General features: G+C 39.5%; 1 protein-coding gene across 17 annotated transcripts in view; it reads right to left on the bottom strand.

The window, feature by feature from the left end:
- Positions 1-18,920, bottom strand: part of NRCAM (neuronal cell adhesion molecule) — a 410,223-nt gene that overhangs the window by 67,078 nt on the left and 324,225 nt on the right. For 11 of the 17 annotated variants that reach the window (XM_066344097.1, XM_066344098.1, XM_066344096.1 and 8 more), the window contains 3 exons: positions 6,612-6,794; positions 3,819-3,848; positions 791-896 (listed from right to left, as the gene is read on the bottom strand). In XM_066344097.1, coding sequence (XP_066200194.1) covers positions 791-896; positions 3,819-3,848; positions 6,612-6,702 — 227 coding nt within the window. In that variant the 5' untranslated portion in view covers positions 6,703-6,794. Of the gene's footprint in view, positions 1-790; positions 897-3,818; positions 3,849-6,611; positions 6,795-11,072; positions 11,093-18,920 lie in introns of those variants that run through there. The other 6 variants (XM_066344110.1, XM_066344109.1, XM_066344111.1 and 3 more) reach the window with 3 other exon arrangements.

Raw genomic sequence — 18,920 nt, 5'->3', positions numbered from 1 at the left:
GAATATATTGTTTTTGAAGCAAACCTTTGATGAAAGTTTTTGATATACTTTAGTATTTAGTACCTGTTAACTTTTTCTCAGAGACTAGTTTTTGACAGTTTGGTAAGGCCATTAATAGACAAATATTTAGAAACTTTCACTTCTTTATTACTTAAAAATCCACATTACATATTAATAATAATTATCCAACTCCCCCAAACTCCTATATGTTACTGGACAAGTTACAAATCATCCACTGATTAGCTATGGGGCCTTGGATAAGTTATCTAGCATTACAAGGCATCAGTTTCTCATCTATAAAATATATTGGTTAGACCAGATCATCTGTAATATCTCTCCCAACTCTAAAATGCCATGCAGGGCTCACTCCAAGAGCCTTCTGGAGAATCTGAGTGCTGAACCCGGCCAAGTTTGGAAACCCACTGAAGCCAATTTTATAGACCTTTCTAAAGATATGAGAAATCTTAGAAGTCATTAAATTCAACTTCCTTATTTTACAAAGGCAGAAACTGAGGCCAGAGAAAAGGGATTTGCCTATGTCATAAGACTTTTATAGCCACTGGAAGGCTCTTTCCACATCTCACTACAAATTTTGAGCATTTCACAGAAGGGCATGAATACAGAAATGCAACCATCTGAATTTTCAAGGACAAATGGCACTAATGAAGCAGAGAAAGGAAACAATGGACCCAGAAATGACACGTGAGAGATGTGCAGGCCCTGAAATGAACTTCAGGGTCACTGTCAACACCGACTTCCGGTACTCTAACGAAGCGGAGAGCACACTCACCTTGGAGGAGGCTTTCCTTTGGCCTCACATTGGATTACAATATTCTCTCGAGGGTCAATAACATAATCTTTTGGGGACTGCTGAGTAATGGTTGGAGGTTGTACCACTTCAGTGTAGAAAGAAGAACAATATAAAGAAATAAATCATTTAATATCATAGTAGCAACCATTTTTTCCTATATCAAAACCACTTATGCCAGACTAAATATGCTCCAAATGTTTCTGGTAATTTCTAAGGTGGCAGCACACCCCCCATTGGTCTTTAACCATCAGGTTCCTAAGCTCTGAAGTCAAGGCATGACTTCCTTTTGGTAAGTCTGTATGTATCCAAAGACCATTTTCACCCAGGGAAAGTTTAGAGACATAATTACCAATACCAGTTTAATGTTTGAACAGTTTCTTTTCTGATGTAATAATGAGAAATTTGTCTATTTTTTTTTGTTTGTTTCAAACAGGCCTTTCAATGAAATTTAGTTTATGGAGTAAACTTGCATTTCTTAGCAAAGAGTACCTGACTTGTACTTTGTTAGTGAGCTAATGAAAGTTAATATACAGGGTGGGAAAAAGTAGATTTACCATTGTTCATATGGAAAATAATACAATAATTAATAAATAATGATACAAGAATAAATGCTTGTGTGCTCAAAATGGTAAACCTACTTTTGCCCCACCCTGTATATTGGGAACAAATAAATTTGAGAAGTTAATGTTAAAAAGATGGCTAAATTAGGGACTTGACATGTCTTATTAGAACTAGGATATAGGTGGCTAGTAGGAACGAAGATAAAAGTCTTATTTAGAAGCTAGATTTGGGAAGTTCTCTATTATAGGAGATAATATTTCCATTTCACTTTTCAAAGTATTATGTGGTCACTTATTATCAAATCATGGGGGAAACTGTTATGACCCAGAACAATTTAACCTGAAGAAAGCTAGAATCTAAACATCCAACGTTCAAGTCACTCTAAAATTACCATATTCTCCTGTGGGATCAGAATCACGGTATGTTAGAACTGGTAAGGACTAAGGGAGTAATCTATTTCAACCTGGTTTTGGCTCAGGGCAGCAATGAGGTTTGACTAGGAAAGCAGAGACAAGAACCAGACTCTCCTGGTGGAACCCAGTGACTTGCACAAGTCTAGGGAGAGCTATTTAGATAGATCAGTGGTTTTCAACCAAGGGTCCTTTGCCCCTGCCCCTCAGGGGTACATCTGGCCACATCTGGAGACAATTCTGGTTGTCACCTCTGGGGCTGGTGGTAATACTGGCATTTGTTGCAGAGGACAGGGATGCTGCTAACATCTTACAATACATAGCCCCCTCGGAACAAAGAGTTACCTCAACCACTGAGGTTCTTCCTATTTTAGATCTTCCCTTTCCTCTTTGCCCATGCTTCATGCCACCTTTGTGAAATCTCTTCCACCTGCTAGCCAAATGTTACCCTAAGCTTGATAACTGCCCTCTGCTCCTGTCCTTTACTGCAGTGAATTGTTGCCAGAGCTAAACTTATCACTTCCATGTCCAATGTCTTATAAATCTGCAAACATGTTTTTTCTCCTCTTGCTTTGTCTCCAGCCTTGTGCTGCCCACCAGACACCTTTCACTAAGTATCTAATGACACCTACAATCCAGACCTAAAGCTGAACCCATTATTGTCATTATTTATTGTGCACCCTATTAAATGTAGAATACTGAACAGTATCGAGTTCCCCTCCCTTTAGCAAGATCCATCCCCTCCTGCCCTCCCAGTAAGCCAGTTGCTCTTCTTAGCTTCCACCATACACAGAACCCTCGTTCCTCCAGCTCTGTCTGTTCTCAGTGTTGGTCAACAGTTTAGTTTGGTCTGGTGGCTAAGAATGAGTCTGTTTCTTACCAGTTTTCAGAATTCAAGCAAGCTTTTTAACTTCTGTAAGGCCTAGTTTCCTTAGAGAGTAAATGGGGTTTAAAAGTAGTCATTGGAGGATTAAATAAAATAATTTACGTAAAACTCTTAGTCCATGCCGTCTGCTCTTGTCCGAATGGGTCAAGGGACATTAGCTATGTGTATGTTATTATCAAAAATAACTTTTATTTGGACGAGCTTCACCTCTGAGTGGTTCTTTAGCCTCTGGGAGTACAGGGTTTGGGACAATGAGAAGAAACCTGGGATTTCACATCCAGGGGATGTTGGACACAGGTGGTGGGTGAGGGAATTCTTAGCAGCAACTTCTCTCAATTCCTTGTACTTTTCTGCAAGTAATGGAGTTGCAAGTCTGGAGGTTTCAGACCCATAATTTCGATTCATGTGTCTGGACATACCTAATTGAAAATGCTTAAATCACATGGTAACTTAAAAATGCTTTGAAGTAATAAGGAAAAAAGGTAATTTTACATAATTTTTCTGGTTAAGTCAACATCAAAAGATTTTTCAAATGTCTGAAAAAAATTTTTTAGCTGGACGACAGATGCTGCTTAACTGTCAGAAGTTTTTGCTTAGAGCAGCCGCTCAGAAAGGCAACGAGGAAGGGCTGTTTATTGTGTTTCGCACACTTCAAAACAATATCAAGTTCTCAGGCCATCATACTGATGACACCTAGAAACACTCCTCTACACAGTCCACAGCCTGAGGAAGAATAAGAGAATCTTGAATGAAGTGTCTGCATGCATCCACATGCATCCACTTTCTAAAAGATACCAAAAGACATGTCTGTATTCCAACAAACATTCAATAGCATTTAGAACCAGATAGTTATTCTCTTTAAATTTTGTGAATTTTCTCATTGAGTTACATCAGAAGTGAATAAAGCACAGAAGTTAGTAGAGCATATTATAGATAAAATAAAAATAATAATACCTGAGTGAGAATTCATGCAGAGAATATACTACACTTGCTTCTTGGTATTTTAATGTTAAAAACCATAGTAAATACATATGCTTAAAAACATATTAGTCACAAACATAAAATTGTGCATTTAATTCACACTATTCATTCAAAAACAAAGACATGGCCAAATTTTCACACTGTCTAGTAATTACAGAAAGACACTTACAATCTTCAAGAAGTTTTGCTTTTTCCCCATCTATATCAGCAGGTGAGTGGGCAGAGGATTAAAGAAAACCGGATGTTAGTAATAAGAACGTTAGAACCCCGAAAGGGGCATCTAGTCTATTTGACTTGACCTAAAAAACTAGGATAGCAAAGCTTGAAGTTGTGAAGTTGTAGGAGAAAGAAACTCCATTCCTGGTTTTGTTTATTCCCACAGCAGTTATAACACAGGGAAGAACAAAGGCAATGCTGCAGGCAAAAAGCCATTCTTCCAGGAATAAGAGTGGCTGATTCCATTCCATCCAGGTTGCACTGGACAAGTAATTATGTTCAATTTGAAAAACAACTGAAATCTACAATTAAGCCGAGTTGTCACCTACTATGTAATGTCTGATCCTATTATCCTAGACATCACTATGCACATGGTAATAATACTTAACAACGGGACATGGCTGCAATGAGAGTGCTTCATCCAAGCCAAATCCAACACTGATTTTAGGTTTTATACTTCTATGGTTAATTACCAAGTCAGTAATAAATGATTTAGACTTCTAGCATATTTCTGCTTTCAGAACTCCTCGATCACTCAGAGTAGCCACACCTAGGAGCAGTTCTTGGAGAAGGGAGGTAAGGATTAGGGGCAGGGAAGAAATTACATTAGCATGTAATTCAAATGATTCTTCAGGGTTGCATATCACTAGTACTTGCAAAGGTAAATGCAGAGAGTCTGGGCTGACTATGACTTTCTTTTCATCCTGGTATGCCTCTTCTCCATTAGCAGCGATAATTGAGTTAGCTGCAGGTGACTATTTCTGTTAGATTGAGCAGTAAGATTAAAGGGGAATATATTTAACACAAAAGAGAACAAAAGCATTTTTCTCCAGTGCTTTTCTCTCTCTCCTATATATCTGTTAGGGCAAATGCTTACTTAAGCATTCCAGCTCCAGCAAGCATAAGCAATCATATATGTATATATTTTTGAAAGCTAAACTAAGGTCATTGAAAAAATATTTTTTGAAAATAAAGTACTGCATTTTATTGTACTTTAGACTAGTGGTCTCCAACCCCCGGGCCACAGACTGGTACCGGTCTGTGGGCCATTTGGTACTGGTCTGCAGAGAAAGAATAAATAACTTACATTATTTCTGTTTTATTTATATTTAAGTTTGAACGATGTCTTAAGTTTTAAAAAATGAACAGATTCCCTCTGTTACATCCATTTAAGACTCACTCTTGAGGCTTGTCTCGGTCACATGATACATTTATCCGTCCCACCCTAAAGGCCGGTCCATGAAAATATTTTCTGACATTAAACCGGTCTGTGGCCCAAAAAAGGTTGAGGACCACTGCTTTAGACTATAGTGGCACAGCACAGGAGTTTAACGAAGTGTGGGGCAAACCACATCTCTTCTTAATGTCTCCTCATCTGCAGTTGCAACCTCTTTGGCATAAAACGACATCCCAACAATTGAATAGCCCCAGGAAAGTTCTATCTTCTTTGCACCTTGGAAAGCTTGCCAAACAGATGTTCTATTCAGGAAGCTAATGGATTTAAAGAGGTCATGCAGATTAGGGATAAAGAATAAATCAATTCTGAAGCATAGTAATTGTCCATATTTGAAGTTCTGCTTTCCACTGCAGGACACGTGACCAGCTGTGTAAGGCTGGTGGCCGTGGCCATGCAGGCTCACTCTGAATTGGGGTAGATGGTAAAGGAACTGTGGAGCTGGAAAATGGTGGGCCATTCCATTTATTAGTCTCACAATGGTGGGCTGACGAGCAACAGGCAGGAAAAACTGCTTCCTTCTCTCTCTCCCAGACTGATATGCAAAGAGGCAAGGTGGGTGGTACCCCTTTTGTGGCAAACAACAGCAAAAGATGGCCCCTCTTAATGGGTGCAGGCAATCCACAATCTACAATCTGCTGCCCTGAGGGCAAGAACCTGCAGCCTTACATAGACTACACACACATGGTGCTGCCCCGTGCTCATGCACTATTCAGGTAAAGTATAAGCTGTCAAGCCCAACAAGCTGAAAACAAGCATCATCTTTACTTTTTCCATCAACAGGCCACCCCGACCGGGAGATACTGTAGTATTAGGGAAAGGGGAGGCTAACATAGCAGCTGCTACTTGTTCTCGTTTAAACGGTGTTTCTGCAGATTACTTGTTTTGTCTTCAAAATTTACATCTTGATATTTGATTACATTTTTAAACAAAGAATACTTTTCACTAGGCTTTAGATAAGATGCATTTCCTAGACCTAAATTAATATTTAAGACTGAAAAATCAAAGGTGAATTTTGCCTTGGCTGAATCAAGAGAAATGTATTATGGGTAGTTTGGGGACAGAGGAGTGGTGTGGGGTTGTCTGAGAGACTGTCCCCCAGTCTTCCACAGCACTGTCAGCACCGGAGAGGGTGGAGAAGTGGAGAGGGGTGAGTCGGGAGTTCTCTACGATCATTTTAAAGTAATTCATACAGTTTTCTCACTGGACGGATTCTATAAAGAGTTCCTGCTGGGAGGGTCAGGGAGCCCACCAGCCACTCCTTCTCAGGCCACCTCCTCCTGTAGGTATACAAAAGGCACCTGAGGAGAAAGATGATGATAGGGAGGGGACAGTGTGGCTGACTGGCTCAATGGCCATTTCTATGGTGTGCGTCTTTATAAACACCAGGTGCTGGAAATAAAAGCCAAATTAATTCTGATAAGCTTTCAGTATTACACATGCAGTTCAGAGTGATGGCAAATGCTCGGGAGGTCCGAACTCCCGGCCTAGCAGCTTCCCAACAGTACTTACGATCCAGAGGTACTTCCAGGGCCCCAATCGCCTGGCACAGGCAGAGAATCAGGGGCACTCTGCCTGCAGACCAGCACTTCTTTTCTGGCATTACTTTACTCTGCTGAGAGCCACAAATGAATTTCCTTTTCTTCTTTCACAAAAGATTTGTGTGCAACGTCTAAATAATTTTCATGCAGGAAACTGAAAAAGGATAAAACAAGAATCACAGTGTATTGAAAATGAAGGTCAGTCCTGGATTATACATTAACTCTAAAAGTGAATGAATTTTAAATATTTAAATCTCGGGACTAGAATAATCATTTATTCATAAGCCAGCTGAAATCAGGTCGGAAGTGTCTGTAGTGGTGCTAAGCAAAACCTGTCCCCATTGCTATCATTATGGTTTTTCCATTTTAAATATCTGAGATTATATCAGACTGTCCTGTGACTCCTCATAGAGCACACAAACTTGGTTTATCAATCGATTAGAAATTGTGGCTTTAGAGGGGAGGCTTAATGACTTCTCCATTCTAGAGATTATCTCTGGGAAACTCCAGGGCATTGTTGAAGATTTGCTTCAAACCCTAAACACTGATTTTACAGCTCAACAATGAACAGGTCAGACCTTCCGCGTTTCTTACCTAGACTGTGGGAACAGATATGCCTGGGCTCCGAGTTCCGCCCTTCTTCACTCAAGTCACCCTCCTGAACACTGCTAAGTAATTCTCCCTAAAGGGCCTTCTTTGGTTAAATACTGGGAGTAGCCATATGAGATCTACCAAATAGAGTTCAGTATATTCTTCAACAGGTAAAAACAAACAAACAAGCAAACAAAATAACATAATTTTACCTCATTTTATCCAACCAACATTATCTCCTCATATTTCCACATAACTATTTTTTTCTGTTTGATGGTCTGTTTCTGTTTTTCTTTCTTGGATCAATGCCTTGAATTCTCCTTTGTTTATTCTGTTCTTTCTCTCTGGAATGCCCATTCCACATTATTTCCTTATCAAAGTCCAATTTATGCCCTGGCTGAGTTGCTCAGTGGATAGAGCATCAGCTGGCATATGGACGTTGCAGATTTGATCCTCAGGGCACACAGGAGAAGCGACTATCTGCTTCTCTCCCCCTCCTGTACCCCCTTCTCCCCTGTAAAGCCAGCAGGCAGGGCCGGGGCCACTATCACAGCAGCCCGGCCCATGCAGGTTCGCATTGGATTTGGACAGTCGGTAAAGAAACAGCGGAGCCAAAAACTGATGGGCCATAGCCTTTAATTCTAGCTTGCACCCGGCGGGCAAGTAAAAATACACACTGGGCTCCAAAACCCAGTCACATTCAGTGTTCACAGAGCCACTGACTTATCCGAGTTTCCTAGAATCAAAGGTTTCTAGCTCACCAGACTTATTCACCTCTGTTCCCCATCTCCTTCCTCATCCCAAATACAAACTCTGCAAAAACTGGCATCTCACTCAGCACTCTACCATCTTGGCTGCTTCTCCTGGCCTCCTCCACGTGGCCTTTCTCTGCTCTCCTCTGCTCTCTCTTCTAATGATAATCTCAGGAACCAAGAGGCAAGTCCCGTTCTGCCCCCATTTTATAGTGTAGAAATCCAAACCCTTAATCCAATATACATAATAGGGAAGTCTCTCTAATACAGTCACTTCTCTGAGGAATGATAGGATTGTACCACCTCACACCAAAAAGGGTGGGACAGGCTTAATCCCAAAACCAAGCCTCAGGCTACAACAATTCTCAACACATATTAATATCACCTGGGCAACGGCCTCTTTAACAAAGTGAGCATAATACATTTTATCTGCCCAACATCCCCCTCTTCCTTTCCCACAATCAGTGGCTTGGTTGGTTCGAGCGCCAGCCCCGGGCGCTGTGGATAGCTTGGTTGGTCCCAGTGTCAGCCTCAGGCATTAAAAATAGCTTGGCAGATTAGAGTATCAGCCCCAAATAGGGGTTGCCAGGTGGATCCCAATTGTGGTGCAAGTGGGAGTCTGTCTATTGCCTCTCTTCTCACTTAAAAAAGGTCCAATTTATTCATTTATAGATCAGTTAAAATGGAAACATTAGCTGATCAGTAACACTAGAAGCCATTTTACTCTCTAAGAATTCCTGAATTCCTTTACAATTATCACATATATTAAATAAATACAGAGATAAGTATGTGTGCTCTCCCCCTTCCTCCTCAGGCAAAGACTGCACCTCTCCCATCTGTGCATGCCTCTCCCATCACATACTCTGGTGTGCCTTGCATCCTCAGTGTTCCCTGTGCACAGGAGAGCCCAAGCACAACACAGGTACAGGCCTCTGCCCTACACGAGCTGCCTACCTGAAGTGACACCTTTAATCATGACTTGTCATTGAGGAAGACAGGTGGGGTAACCAGTGGCTCTCTCGAGAAGGCAGGAGGGATGCTATTACTAAAAGTGAGGATAGTTCCAACAGCTTAATTACTAAATGACTTGTGTGATTGTTATTGTTTGTGTAATTGTGAATTTTTAAAATGTGTACCTTTTGCACAAAATTGAAAGCCTCTTAAAGATAGGGACTGCACCTTTCCTATTTCACATTCTGTCCCCAGAGCTATCACAGCGCACAAGGTAGAAGTAAATTAGTATTTAAAAAAAAAAAATGAAGGGAGGAAAGATGAAAATAAATGGAGACTTAAGATCTTTGAAGATGAGGTGGGTTTTTTTTTGTTGTTTTTTGTTGTGTTTTTTTTTACAGGGACAGAGAGAGAGTCAGAGAGAGGAATAGACAGGGACAGACAGACAGGAACGAAGAGAGATGAGAAGCATCAATCATCAGTTTTTCGTTGCGACACCTTAGTTGTTCATTGATTGCTTTCTCATATGTGCCTTGACAACAGGCCTTCAGCAGACCGAGTAACCCCTTGCTCGAGCCAGTGACCTTGGGTCCAAGCTGGTGAGCTTTTTGCTCAAACCAGATGAGCCCGCGCTCAAGCTGACGACCTCGGGGTCTCGAACCTGGGTCCTCGGCATCCCAGTCCGACGCTCTATCCACTGCGCCATCGCCTGGTCAGGTGAAGATGAGGTTTTATTCATATAGGCAGGCTGAGCGTAGTCTACCTAATTCTGTATTTGTATCTATTTGGTTTGAAAACCAGCCTCTTGTCAATATGATCAAATTAGTGGCCACAATTTTTTCATTTATGTATTGATTGATTGGTTTTAGACAGAGAGGAAATGAGACGGGGGAGAGAGAGAAAAAAACATTTTTTTGTTCTACTTATTTATGCATTCATTGGTTGATACTGGTATGCGCCCTGACCATACCATGAATCAAACCCAGTAACTTGGCATATAGGGATGACAACTTGGCCTATCAGGACCATGCTCTAACCAATTGAGCTATGTGGCTAGGGCCAGTTGTCATATTATGTGTCTGAGTGTGGAATAGAGCTTAACTGTATAAAAAGAAAATGAAACAATGTTGATAAAATATTTTGCTAGCAATTGATTTCTGATTTGAACATAATTACAATTATAGTTGGATACTTCTTCCTAAACAAATACAAAGAAAGAATTTACAATGCTAAATATAGATGTTATATATTATAAATATTTTGTGAATGAAACATTCATATTTGTTGGGGACCGAAAAGCTAACAGGGTTTTTGGTCTTTAGATTTTTGGGGACAGAGGTGTGGGGAACTGACTATAAGCTAACAGTCTGCCCAACCCCCCATCTCTCTTGCCTGATTAAGTTACAAAAGGCTAAGCCCTTCCCCACACCTCCATGTTAGCTGTGATGCTCATACTTGTCCTGCCCCCCATGTTCCCCAGAAAGACTGGAGGCAAGTTTCTTCTTTGTGTAAAGTTAAGATGTTAATGTATGGTGGGGGTTTTCTGCACTTGGTAAAATTCTTTTCTTATTTAAAAAAATTTTTTTAGATTTATTCATTTTTAGTATTTTTTTTTTTTTGTATTTTTCTGAAGCTAGAAACCGGGAGAGACAGTCAGACAGACTCCCGCATGCGCCTGTCTGGGATCCACCTGGCACGCCCACCAGGGAGTGATGCTCTGCCCACCAGGGGGCCACGCTCTGCCCACCAGGGGGCAATGCTCTGCCCCTCCGGGGCGTCGCTCTGCCGCGATCAGAGCCACTCTAGTGCCTGGGGCAGAGGCCAAGGAGCCATCCCCAGCGCCCGGGGCCATCTTTGCTCCAATGGAGCCTCAGCTGCGGGAGGGGAAGAGAGAGACAGAGAGGAAGGAGAGGGGGAGGGGTGGAGAAGCAGATGGGCACTTCTCCTGTGTGCCCTGGCTGGGAATCGAACCCGGGACTTCTACATGCCAGGCCGACACTCTACCACTGAGCCAACCGGCCAGGGCGGATTTATTCATTTTTAGAGAGAGAGAATAGAAAGAGAGAGAGAAGAGGGGGAGGGGCAGGAAGCATCAACTCCCATATGTGCCTTGACCAGGCAAGCCCAGGGTTTCGAACCGGCAAACTCAGCATTCCAGGTTGAGGCTTTATCCACTGCACCACCACAGGTCAGGCAAGGCACTTGGTAAAATTCTTGGGTTGCCTTGGAAACATAATCAAAGAACTCATTCATTAGCTAATGACCCATGTAGCCCTATAAATAAAGGAAGATGCGGCTTGCGGGGCTCTCTGTGTCAGCTATCAGCTTTGCAGAGCCCCCCCAAACCCATTCTTTTTAATTATTTAAGTCTATTTTCTTAATTTCGCACCGTTCCCACTCAGGACCTGGAAATACTAGTAACGCTAGTTAACGACACATATTATGGAGTTTCATTTAAGATCTAGGAAATTTGGCATTCGATAATATACGATGTAAATACTCAGGCCCCGTGCGCATTGAGAGCCAAGTACAGAAGCTCATACCACCATTTCTAATTAAGACACAAACCAGACTTCCTGTGTGTGTAAAGCATAAGCAAATGGCCAAATTTACTTAAGTCTCTCATAATTTTCTGTTAGAATGGTAATTCTGAATTTATATATTATAAGCTTCAGGGAAAATAAAATAACAAGCATAAATGGCACTAAAAGAAGTTGATGTCACATTCCACACACTGAAGGCAAACTACAGACCCAAACACTGAAAACAAATGGCAAACCTGCCTGACTGATGCATCGAGCTAATCGAGCTCATTAGGTTTAAGTGTCTCGCTCTCAGAACAGGTGCTGGAGAACTAAAACATTTTCTCAGAGACAAGTAAATTGTAATGCTTGTAAGATTGTAAGCAACTACACACCATTTCTGTTACAAGTTCTTCATTTATTATTTATTTTTCCTGGATGCCTTAACTATTCATCCTCTACATAGAGAAAGCCATTGGACACCTTCATATGAAAGAATCATTCAACCCGCTTTACATTTTCAGAGCACAGATGGGATAAAATACTGCATTTTAAATCACAGTGTTGTATAAAGGATAATAGTAAGAAAAATTGAGAAAGCACTTACTTAAAGGAACATGAGTAAATCCTCACAAGGAGAGAGGCCATGCACTGTGAACACTGAAGATGTGGCCTCTCCTCCATGAAGTTTTAAGTGAACGGCACCCGGAGCCTCAAGCCCGTCTCCAGTATGGGTTCTGTTTGAGGAGGATAGAGCAATGGTCCAGCCCACCCTCTGACTCCTGCCCGTGGAAAACCACCCACTGCTCCAGCATATGCCATCGTCGGTGAAAAACCCAATGCCCAAGGACAGCATTAGGTCTCCAGAACTCAGTCAAAGTGAAAGGCAAACACAGCTACAAAAAAATTAAGCTTGCTCCTCATAAGAGTAACACACTCTGCGTGTCTCACAGGAAACATCACGGCTCCTGCCTGCCTAGGGCATCTGCCTATAGTCAGGAACTAAAACTAAGTTGTTTAAGTAATTACATGAAAATGAATAAAACCTCAATTTGAAACAGCAAGTCATGTTTTGTCAAGGCTAGTGAGTATGTTAGTAAAATACAGCTTGTAATTTGGGGAAAACAGTGTGCCACAGACATTTTAAAGCATGCTTGAATAAGACAAATGTTAGGTTCATTTCTGGAATATAAATCACTCTGATATTTGAAGTCACATAGGACCCAGAGTAATGAGAAACACTAAAGCCATTTAATATTTAATTTAAGTCCATTCAAAGTAACTTTTCACATATGACCTCAGGACCTCTGAAAGGGAAAAAAATCCTCCTTCTTCAATAAATTTATCATCATTAGAAAAGAAATGCAATTCACGGTTCTTTTACTTCTTTCTGTCTAAAATTCATATTAAATCATAAACCAAATGTTCCCCTGTGTTATTTATCACATATTTTTTAAAAACCTAAAATTGACAAAGCACTCATATAAAGCCCAATAAACAGCTCTTCTGTTGTTTACATAAGGAGTCATCATTAGAAAGAAAAAAATATTTTTCTCTCAAGTAAAAGGTGAAATTAGTTTAATTAAGACCTGTGGTGGTGTAGTGGATAAATCCTCATCCTGGAATGCTGAGGTTGCTGGTTTGAAACTCTGGTTTTCCCAGTCAAGGCACATATAGGTGTTGATACTTTCTGCTCCTCCCCCCTTCTCTCTCTTTCTCTTTCCCCTCTCTAAAATGAATAAATTTTTTAAAAAATCAGCTATCTCTGGCTCTGGCCGGTTGGCCTCAGCGGTAGAGCATTGGCTTGGTGTGTGGAAGTCCTAGGTTCGATTCCCGGTCAGGGCACATAGGAGAAGCACCGATCTACTTCTCTACCCTCCCTTCTCTCTTTCTCTTTGTCTCTCTCTTCCCTTCCCGCAGCCAAGGCTCCACTGGAGAAAAGTTGGCTCGAGTGCTGAGGATGGCTCCACGGCCTCTGCCTCAGTCACTAGAATGGCTCCGGTTGCATTGGAGCAACGCCCCAGATGGGCAGAGCATCGCCCCCTGGTGGGCATGCCAGGTGGATCCTGGTTGGGCACATACGGGAATCTGTCTGCCTCCAACCCACTTCTCACTTTGGGTAAAAAAAAAAAATAAAATAAAATAAAAATTGCTATCTCATATTGTCACACTCTTAGGTACTAATGTTAAAAAAAACAAAAAAACAACCATGAATGGTTTCTGAATATCAAAAACTCTTCACAGTGTTGCAGATAACACAGCTTCAGCAGCTTCTTCACGCTGGAGCTATGAGAATGGGTGAGCTGTACCTGCACCATGTGCTGGCCTTGTCCTTCTAGAGGGACCGCAAGTCAGGACAGTGTAGATAAGACACATTTTAAAAAGTTAATTTTAAAAGTAGGCAATAAATGTACATTTTACAGTATTCATAAGGTACAACAGACCGTATAATTAAAGGTAAGCAACTCAGAAACCCCGTTTCTCCCTTTTTCATGCGTAAAGAGGAATAAATATGTAAAACAATGTTTTAAGCAACTTTTGGATTTAGGAAATTTTTTTTTTTTTATGAAAAGCCTAATTGTAATAACAATTTTTTTTTAATAATTTTATTTTTAATGGGGCGACATCAATAAATCAGTATACATATATTCAAAGATAACAAGTCCAGGTTATCTTGTCGTTCACTTATGTTGCATACCCATCACCCAAAGTCAGATTGTCCTCTGTCACCTTCTATCTAGCTTTCTTTGTGCCCCTAACCCCTCCCCCCTTCCCTTTCCCTTTCCCCCCTCCCCCAACACTCCTATCAATGTCTCTTAGTTTCACTTTTATGTCCCACCTACGTATGGAATAATGCAGTTCCTGTTTTTTTCTGATTTACTTATTTCACTTCGTATAATGTTATCAAGATCCCACCATTTTGCTGTACATGATCCGATGTCATCATTTCTTATGGCTGAGTAGTATTCCATAGTGTATATGTGCCACATCTTCTTTATCCAGTCTTCAAGTGAAGGGCTTTTTGGTTGTTTCCATGTCCTGGCCACTGTGAACAATGCTGCAATGAACATGGGGCTGCATGTGTCTTTATGTATCAATGTTTCTGAGTTTTGGGGGTATATACCCAGTAGAGGGATTGCTGGGTCATAAGGTAATTCTATTTTCAGTTTTTTGAGGAACCACCATACTTTCTTCCATAATGGTTGTACTACTTTACATTCCCACCAACAGTGGATGAGGGTTCCTTTTTCTCCACAGCCTCTCCAACATTTGCTATTACCAGTCTTGTTAATAATAGCTAATCTAACAGGTGTGAGGTGGTATCTCATTGCAGTTTTGATTTGCATTTCTCTAATAACTAATGAAGATGAGCATCTATTCATATATCTGTTGGCCATTTGTATTTCTTCCTGGGAGAAGTGTCTGTTCATGTCCTCTTCCCATTTTTTTATTGGATTGTTTGTTTGTTTGTTGTTGAGTTTTATGAGTTCTTTGTATATTTTGGATATTAGGCCCTTATCTGAGCTGTTGTTAGAAAATATCATTTCCCATTTAGTTGGCTGTCTGTTTATTTTGTTATCAGTTTCTCTTGCTGAGCAAAAATTTCTTAGTCTGATGTAGTCCCATTCATTAATTTTTGCCTTCACTTCTCTTGCCATTGGAGTCAAATTCATAAAATGCTCTTTAAAACCCAGGTCCATGAGTTGAGTACCTATGTCTTCTTCTATGTACTTAATTGTTTCCGGTCTTATGTTTAGATCTTTGATCCATTTTGAATTAATTTTAGTACAGGGGGATAGACTGTAGTCCAGTTTCATTCTTTTGCATGTGGCTTTCCAGTTTTCCCAGCACCATTTATTAAAGAGGCTTTCTTCTCTCCATTGTGTGTTTTTGGCGCCTTTATCAAAAGTTATTTGACTATATATATGTGGTTTTATTTCTGGGTTTTCTATTCTGTTCCATTGATCTGAGTGTCTATTTTTCTGCCAATACCATGCTGTTTTGATTGTCGTGGCCCTATAATATAGTTTGAAGTCAGGTATTGTAATGCCCCCAGCTTCATTCTTTTTCTTTAGGAATGCTTTGGCTATTCGAGGTTTTTTATAGTTCCATATAAATCTGATGATTTTTTGCTCCATTTCTTTAAAAAATGTCATTGGAATTTTGATGGGAATTGCATTAAATTTGTATATTGCTTTGGGTAATATAGCCATCTTGATTATATTTATTCTTCCTAACCAAGAACAAGGTATATTCTTCCATCTCATTATATCTTTTTCGATTTCCCTTAACAATGGTTTATAGTTTTCATTATATAAGTCCTTTACATTCTTTGTTATGTTTATTCCTAAGTATTTTATTTTTTTGTTGTTGCAATCGTGAAGGGGATTATTCTTTTGAGTTTGTTCTCAAATGTTTCATTGTTGGCATATAGAAAGGCTATTGACTTCTGTATGTTAATTTTGTATCCTGCGACCTTACTGTATTGGCTTATTGTTTCTAGTAGTCTTTTTGTGGATTCTTTGGGGTTTTCGATGTATAGGATCATATCATCTGCAAAAAGTGATACCTTTACTTCTTCTTTTCCGATATGAATGCCTTTTATTTCTTTGTCTTGTCTGATTGCTCTGGCTAGAACCTCTAGTACCACATTAAATAACAGTGGAGAGTGGACAACCCTGTCTTGTTCCTGATTTAAGGGGGAAAGCCTTCAGTTTAGTGCCATTTAATATGATGTTAGCTGATGGTTTATCATATATATGGCCTTTATCATGTTGAGATATTTTCCTTCTATACCCATTTTGTTGAGAGTCTTAAACATAAAATTGTGTTGTATTTTATCGAATGCTTTTTCTGCGTCTATTGATAAGATCATGTGATTTTTGTTCTTTGTTTTGTTGATTTGGTGTATTACATTAACCGTTTTACGTATGTTGAACCATCCTTGAGATTCTGGGATGAATCCCACTTGATCATGATTATTAACTTTTTAATACATTGTTGTATTCGATTTGCTAGTATTTTGTTTAGTATTTTAGAATCTGTATTCATTAGAGATATTGGTCTGTAGTTTTCTTTCTTTGTGCCATCCTTGCCAGGTTTTGGTATGAGGGTTATGTTGGCCTCATAAAATGTGTTTGGAAGTATTGCTTCTTCTTCAATTTTTTGGAAGACTTTGAGTAGAATAGGAACCAAGTCCTCTTTGAATGTTTGATAGAATTCATTAGTATAACCATCTGGGCCTGGACTTTTATTTTTGGGAAGTTTTTAATAGTTTTTTCTATTTCCTCCCTGCTGATTGGTCTGTTTAGGCTTTCTGCTTCTTCATGACTCAGTTTAGGAAGGTTGTATTGTTCTAGGAATTTATCCATTTCTTCTAGGTTGTTGAATTTAGTGGCATAATGTTTTTCATAGTATTCTACAATAATTCTTTGTATATCTACAGTGTCGGTGGTGATTTCTCCTCTTTCATTTTGGATTTTGTGTATATGAGTTCTTTTTTTTCCTTGGTAAGTCTTGCCAAGGGTTTGTCAATTTTGTTTATATTTTCAAAGAACCAGCTCCTTGTTCTATTAATTTTTTCTATAGTTTTTCTGTTCTCTATTTCATTTATTTCTGCTCTGATTTTTATTATCTCCTTTCTTCGGCTGGTTTTGGGTCGTCTTTGTTCTTCTTTTTCTAGTGCCTTAAGGTGTGAAGTTAAGTGGTTCACTTGGGCTCTCTCTTCTTTGTTCATATATGCCTGAAGTGATATGAACTTCTCTCTTATCACTGCTTTTGCTGCATCCCATAGATTCTAATATGTCGTATTGTCATTTTCATTTGTCTGTATATATCTTTTGATCTCTGCACTTACTTCTTCTTTGACCCATTTATTTTTTAATAGTATGTTGTTTGGTTTCCACATTTTTGTGGGATTTTTTTCCTCTTTTTTGCAGTTGAATTCTAGTTTCAAGGCTTTATGATCAGAAAATATGCTTGGTACAACTTCGATTTTTCTGAATTTGCTGATGTTGTTTTTGTGGCCCAACATATCGTCAATTTTTGAGAATGATCCATGTACACTGGAGAAAAATGTATACTCAGTCACTTTGGGATGAAATGTCCTGTAGATGTCTATCATATCCAGGTGCTCTAGTGTTTTGTTTAAGGCCACTATGTCTTTGTTGATTCTCTGTTTGGATGACCGATCTAGAGCCATCAGCGGTGTATTGCGGTCTCCAAGTATGATTGTATTTTTGTCAGTTTTTTTTTAAGGTCAATAAGTAGCTGTCTTATATATTTTGGTGCTCCTTGGTTTGGTGCATATATATTAAGAATTGTTATGTCTTCTTGATTCAGTGTCCCCTTAGCCATTATGAAATGGCCATTTTTGTCTCTGAGTACTTTTGCTGTATTGTAGTCAGCATTATCAGATATGAGTATTGCTACGCCTGCTTTTTTTTTGGATGTTATTTGCTTGGAGTATTGTTTTCCAGCCTTTCACTTTGAATTTGTTTTTATCCTTGTTACTTAGATGAGTTTCCTGTAGGCAGCATACAGTTGGATTTTCTTTTTTAATCCATTCTGCTACTCTATGCCTTTTTATTGGTGAGTTTAATCTGTTTACATTTAGTGTAATTATTGACACTTTTGAGTTCCCTATTGCCATTTTATAGATTTCTTTCTGTTAGTTTTGTGTCTTGTTTGATCCTTCTCTTTCATTTTTCTATCTTTTGTTTTTATTTGGTTGTATTCCATACATCTTTCCTCTGTTGCTATCTTTTTTATCTTATGTGCTTCTGTGGTGGTTTTTTCAATGGTGGTCACCTTTAAGTAATGAAAAGGGTTCCTACCCTGTTCATTGTAGAGCACTATTTTGTGAGTACTTTTGCACTCCATCGTCCTTTTCTACTGTTAATCTCCATCGTCCCACCCCCTCTTTCTTTTTGTTGTTGTCACAGTTTAAATTTGGTTTTATTGTGTTCTTCTTGGAGCTTTTACTTGTGGCTTTTTTTTTTGTTTTTTTTTGTTCTTTGTATCTGATTGGAGAACCCCCTTTTGTAATTCCTGGAGTGGGGGTTTTCTGATGATAAATTCCCACATCTTTTCTGTATCTGTGAATGTTTTTATTTCTCCTTCATATTTGAAGGATAGCTTTGATGGGTATAGTATTTGTGGCTGAAAGTTCCTCTCTTTCAGGACTTTAAATATTGGGGTCCACTCTCTTCTGGCTTGTAGAGTTTCTGCTGAGAAATCTGATGATAATCTAATGGGCCTTCCTTTATATGTTGTATTCTTCTTCCCTGGCTGCCTTGAGAATTTTTTCTTTGCCGTTGGTTTGTGCCGATTTCATTATGATATGCCTTGGTGTAGGTTTGTTGGGGTTAATAAAACTCGGAGTTCTGTTTGCTTCTTGAATTTGAGGCTTTAGTTCTTTCCACAGGCTTGGGAAGTTCTCATCTATTATTTGTTTGAGTATGT

This window comes from Saccopteryx leptura, chromosome 6 (genome assembly GCF_036850995.1).
Source record: "Saccopteryx leptura isolate mSacLep1 chromosome 6, mSacLep1_pri_phased_curated, whole genome shotgun sequence".
Taxonomy (NCBI): domain Eukaryota; kingdom Metazoa; phylum Chordata; class Mammalia; order Chiroptera; family Emballonuridae; genus Saccopteryx; species Saccopteryx leptura.
Note: the sequence above shows the minus strand (reverse complement) of the source record. Positions and strands in the feature narration are given on the sequence as shown.